Source organism: Lottia gigantea, assembly GCF_000327385.1.
Source record: "Lottia gigantea unplaced genomic scaffold LOTGIsca_95, whole genome shotgun sequence".
In the NCBI taxonomy this organism is placed as follows: Eukaryota; Metazoa; Mollusca; class Gastropoda; family Lottiidae; genus Lottia; species Lottia gigantea.
The window spans coordinates 81,062-86,322 of NW_008711088.1; the positions used below are offsets into that span (position 1 = coordinate 81,062).

A 5,261-nucleotide genomic window follows, 5' to 3' on the forward strand; every position below is an offset into this window, starting at 1 on the left:
AGTATCAATCTTATAATAGCTGTTTATTATGTTAAATCAACACCTGATATAACACTTGGCGAGGCTGTTATAAACACTATTTCTCAGCAACACCATACAGTGTACAATGGAGACTGATATAAACACTATTTTATTCCCTTTGTTAGTTAAACACTTACAGTTATATGTCCTACTTTTCAACAACACCATACAGTGTACAATGGAGACTGATATAAACACTATTTTATTCCCTTTGTTATTTAAACACTTACAGTTATATGACCTACTTTTCAACAACACCATACAGTGTACAATGGAGACTGATATAAACACTATTTTATTCCCTTCGTTATTTAAACACTTACAGTTATATGTCCTACTTTTCAACAACACCATACAGTGTACAATGGAGACTGTTATAAACACTATTTTATTCCCTTTGTTATTTAAACACTTACAGTTATATGTCCTACTTTTCAACAACACCATACAGTGTACAATGGAGACTGTTATAAACACTATTTTATTCCCTTTGTTAGTTAAACACTTACAGTTATATGTCCTACTTTTCAACAACACCATACAGTGTACAATGGAGACTGATATAAACACTATTTTATTCCCTTCGTTATTTAAACACTTACAGTTATATGTCCTACTTTTCAACAACACCATACAGTGTACAATGGAGACTGATATAAACACTATTTTATTCCCTTCGTTATTTAAACACTTACAGTTATATGTCCTACTTTTCAACAACACCATACAGTGTACAATGGAGACTGATATAAACACTATTTTATTCCCTTCGTTATTTAAACACTTACAGTTATATGTCCTACTTTTCAACAACACCATACAGTGTACAATGGAGACTGATATAAACACTATTTTATTCCCTTTGTTATTTAAACACTTACAGTTATATGTCCTACTTTTCAACAACACCATACAGACTAGGTAGTTGTTGGTAGTCTTGGTAGTTGGATTGGTTCAAATTGGATATATTCTGTGTTGTTGGTTGTTGATTCTTCGTTAGATCTGGTCGGGTCGAATGACATGGCGGTGAAACTCGGCCCTGGATGGTGTGGTGTGAGTTACTCGGTCTCCTTCATTCTTCCAAACTCGTTCTGATCATGGTATTTCTTGTTGATTGGTAGTTGAGTGGTACTTATCTTTTATATTTAAGACTCAAATCAACCACCCAAAATGGCATATTTCTCCCTTTTTAATTACTTTTTGTCACTTTGTTTTTGTTTAAATTGGTATTTATCAGATGAACAGTTTCAGAGTTAATGCCCTTGTTCATGTTTGAATTTGGATGATAATTGATGTAACAGTTTTTGAGGTTTTGCCTCATTATTAAGTCACCAAAGACTTTGCTATTATTTCTGACAGCTGGTAGTGGGCGTATGTTACCTTACCTGGCAAGCTTTCTTGATTATTTTTTGTCACTTTTGTATTGCCTGTCTTCATTAGCCCACATGGTGCAGAAAAGTAGGATGTAAAACTCCATTCATTTCATTTTATTTCCCTTTTAATTATTTTTTGTCACTTTTGTATTTTTCAGTATATTATTTGCTGATATTTGTGGTTTTACGTCTTTATCATCTCAATGTACGGCTCAGGAACTGGTTCAACTGTTGAACGAACTGTTCGCAAGGTTTGATCGGCTAGCGTCGGAGAATCATTGTTTACGTATCAAGATTTTAGGTGATTGTTATTATTGTGTTAGTGGATTACCGGAGCCGCGCCCAGACCACGCCCACTGCTGTATAGAGATGGGACTCGACATGATAGATGCTATCTCGTAAGTTAATTTTTTCTTAATACTTCCTAATTTTTGTACGTTTTTATACGCCCACATCATAATGTGGTCGTATATTATCGTCGCCCCTGTCTGTCGGTCCACAATTGGCTTGTGAACACTATAGAAACTACAGTTTTCAACTGATTTTAATGAAATTTGGTGTGATCATTTATATTGATGAGATCTTGGACAAGTTTGATTTGACGATTTTTCGATGAATATATTTGGAGTTATTGCCCTTGACTTAAGAAAAACGTCTCAGAATTTCTTTGTGAACACTATAGAGACTACAGTTTTTATCTGATTTTAATGAAATTTGATGTGATCAATTATATTCATGAGATCTTGGTCAAATTCGAAATTGACGATTTTTCGATGAATAGTTTTTGAGTTATTGCCCTTGACTTAAGAAAAATGCATCAACATATTTCAGGTTCTGTTTTAGTTGTCTGAAGATCACACAGTTTGAAACTCTGAGTAACAACATGTTTCAGGTTCTGTTTTAGTCGCATAGCATGAAACTCTGAATAAACAACATGTTTCAGGTTCTGTTTTGATATTTTTATGATATATTGTAGGTTGGTCCGAGATGTAACTAGTGTCAATGTAAATATGAGAGTTGGTATTCATTCTGGACGAGTTCACAGTGGGGTTCTGGGATTGAGAAAATGGCAGTTCGACGTCTGGTCTAATGACGTCACGTTAGCCAACAAAATGGAGGCTGGAGGGTTACCTGGGTAAGTTTTAAAGATTTTAAAGGATTGTAAAGAGATTTTCCAAACTAATTCATCTTCACAATGCCAAGCTATTGCTAACTTTGTCTTATACCTTGACTGTTATAGTCACCTTTCTTGTATCATTAAATGCAGCAATTTGATTGGATTGTACACTAGTGAATACAGCCAATCAGAGTCCTTGATAGAATGATAGAATGAGTGTAAACATAACAGCTTTATGTCAAGGGCTCCGATTGGCTGCAATCGCTGGCGTATTTTTTCATTGGACGAGAGTAATAAAAACAGGTTCAAGCAAGATTCCGTTAATCAAAATCTCGTCCAAAGTATGGCAAAATCCAGAGTAAAAGTTGTATAGTAGTGGACTCCTCAAAATAGAAGTACCATCAGGTGTTTCTAAAAGTGTAAACATGGTCTGCTTTGCACACGACACCTATACAAGCAAGACAATTCCATTAATCAAAATAAGATCCAAAGTATGACAAAGTCTAGAGTAAAAGTTGTATAGTAGTGGACTCCTCAAAAGAGAAGTACCATCAGGTGTTTTGAAAAGAGTAAGCTGTACCAATGTTGATATATTTTGACGTATTATTACAGACGTGTTCATATTACGAAAGAAACGTATGAATTTGTAAAAGAAGATTATGATGTAGAAGATGGAAATGGAGGACAGAGAAATATCTATCTTAGAGAACAAACTATACATACTTATTTTATTAAAGATGAAAAAACAAGACAAAAAGTAAGAAATTGGATTTTTATCTTAATTAAAGGGACAGATGCGCCAGTTTTTTAACCAATCAAACTTTAGTCTCAGAAACAGGAATTTTTTAGCTAAGATAATCAGTAATAGTGTTTACAGCTCACCATTGAAATTTGAACCTTCAAATCCATGTGTGTTCAGAATTATCTACGTTTGAAAGTTAAAATGGCAACTCGTCAATTTAAGATACTCTGTGATATATAGAAAAGACATCTATAGAAATAGTGAGTAAAATTCCTAGTTTGAGATATTTTTAAAGGAATTATGTGATTTTCGTACATTTCTAGTGAGCAGCCCTATAGAAGAATCCACTAATATCAGAATTTCTGTCTCGGCTGGAATTGACACACTCTGAGCCAATTTTCCGTCGCTTTAGCAACGCAGTAAGACCGTCTTCCCCTACATGATATAACATTTAAAATTTCTTTCAGCATAAAGTGAGCAGCCCTATAGAAGAATCCACTAATATCAGAAGTTCTGTCTCAGCTGAAAAACATTATTTAAATGGTGCCATTAGTAAAGAAATGAAGAAGATGGGGTACAATTTGGATCCAAATGCTGCTATACACAATAAGTAAGTTAGAAATTAGGGTGATTGAAGTGTAACCAGTAACTATTCAATATAAGGCACTGTCACAGGGTTAAAGTTATGTTTACAATAATTGTGATGCTAATATGAGATAGATAAGTCCATATGAGATAAAGGATCGGGTTAGTGTGCAGAGGGTTAATAAATGTGAGAAATATAAACACAACTTTTAGACCTGGCGCTGGCTAGATTAGAGATTGAAGAGTAAGTTAGAGAAAGATTTCCTCATTGTCCACTGCATGGCTTTACCCATAATTGATCTTTTCTTGGTAATCTGTCCCCATTTACAACTGGTTTGACTGAAATAATGAGGAAAGATGAATTATAAATAGACACCAGACTTTGCAACTTCGTCATTGCAAATTAAATGATGTCATGGAAAGATTCTAACACCCTAACCAACTAGGCTACAACCCTCTCTCATCCTCTATTGTTATTGTAGATTGGGTCTAGATCAGACAGAGAAAGATCCGGAAGCAGAAGTTAATGAATATTTAGGCCGTGCTATAGATGCTAGAAGTATAGAAAGATTACGTTCCGAACATGTTAAAGGATTTTTTCTTTCCTTTCGTAAAAAAGAACTCGAAGATAAGGTAGGGCTTGTATTTTTTATAACATTATTGAATTGTGAACAAAGCTTTCAGCATTTTATATAGTTTTTCAACCCAGTTTCCCCCTGTCAGTGATGTAGGTAAGAGGGGCTGACATTGAAAAAGTGTCTAGTTGTTCAGATGGGACAATAAACCGAGGCCCTGTGTTCTACAGGGTTCCATCCCAGCATATATCAAAGTAATACCTTCAGATTTTTCAACCCAGTTTCCCCCTGTCAGTGATGTAGGTAAGAGGGGCTGACATTGAAAAAGTGTCTAGTTGTTCAGATGGGACAATAAACAGAGGCCCCGCGTTCTACAGGGTTCAATCCCAGCATATATCAAGATAATACCTTCAGATTTTTCAACCCAGTTTCCCCCTGTCAGTGATGTAGGTAAGAGAGGCTGACATGGAAAAAGTGTCTAGTTGTTCAGATGGGACAATAAACCGAGGCCCTGTGTACTACAGACTGTGTACGTTAAAGATCCCTCGACAGTTGGAAATCTAAAAAAAGAGCAGGCTAATGCTGATGTCCTGGCAAAATTTCCCTTATTACACACTTCATTAGCTCAATCAGGTGCAGAAAAGCTCAGACGCCTACAACTTTGAAAAATTTCCCTCATTGCACACTGCATGGTGTTGCCTGTCTTCATTAGCCCACATGGTGCAGAAAAGTAGGATGTAAAACTCCATTCCTTTCATTTGAACCTGAAACATGTTGGTGCTGCTTTTTTGGCAAAAATTCCCTCATTGCACATTGCATGGCCTTGTCCGTCTTCATTAGCCCTAACA

At 35.5% G+C, this 5,261-nt stretch overlaps 1 protein-coding gene across 1 annotated transcript in view; it reads left to right on the top strand.

Moving 5' to 3' along the window:
- The window catches only part of LOTGIDRAFT_135033 (hypothetical protein), a gene marked incomplete at both ends in the record, with an annotated part of 30,098 nt that overhangs the window by 12,785 nt on the left and 12,052 nt on the right, over positions 1-5,261 (top strand). The window contains 5 exons of the mRNA XM_009068848.1: positions 1,553-1,792; positions 2,371-2,529; positions 3,124-3,313; positions 3,869-3,891; positions 4,321-4,471. Coding sequence (XP_009067096.1) covers positions 1,553-1,792; positions 2,371-2,529; positions 3,124-3,313; positions 3,869-3,891; positions 4,321-4,471 — 763 coding nt within the window. The remainder of the gene's footprint in view (positions 1-1,552; positions 1,793-2,370; positions 2,530-3,123; positions 3,314-3,868; positions 3,892-4,320; positions 4,472-5,261) is intronic.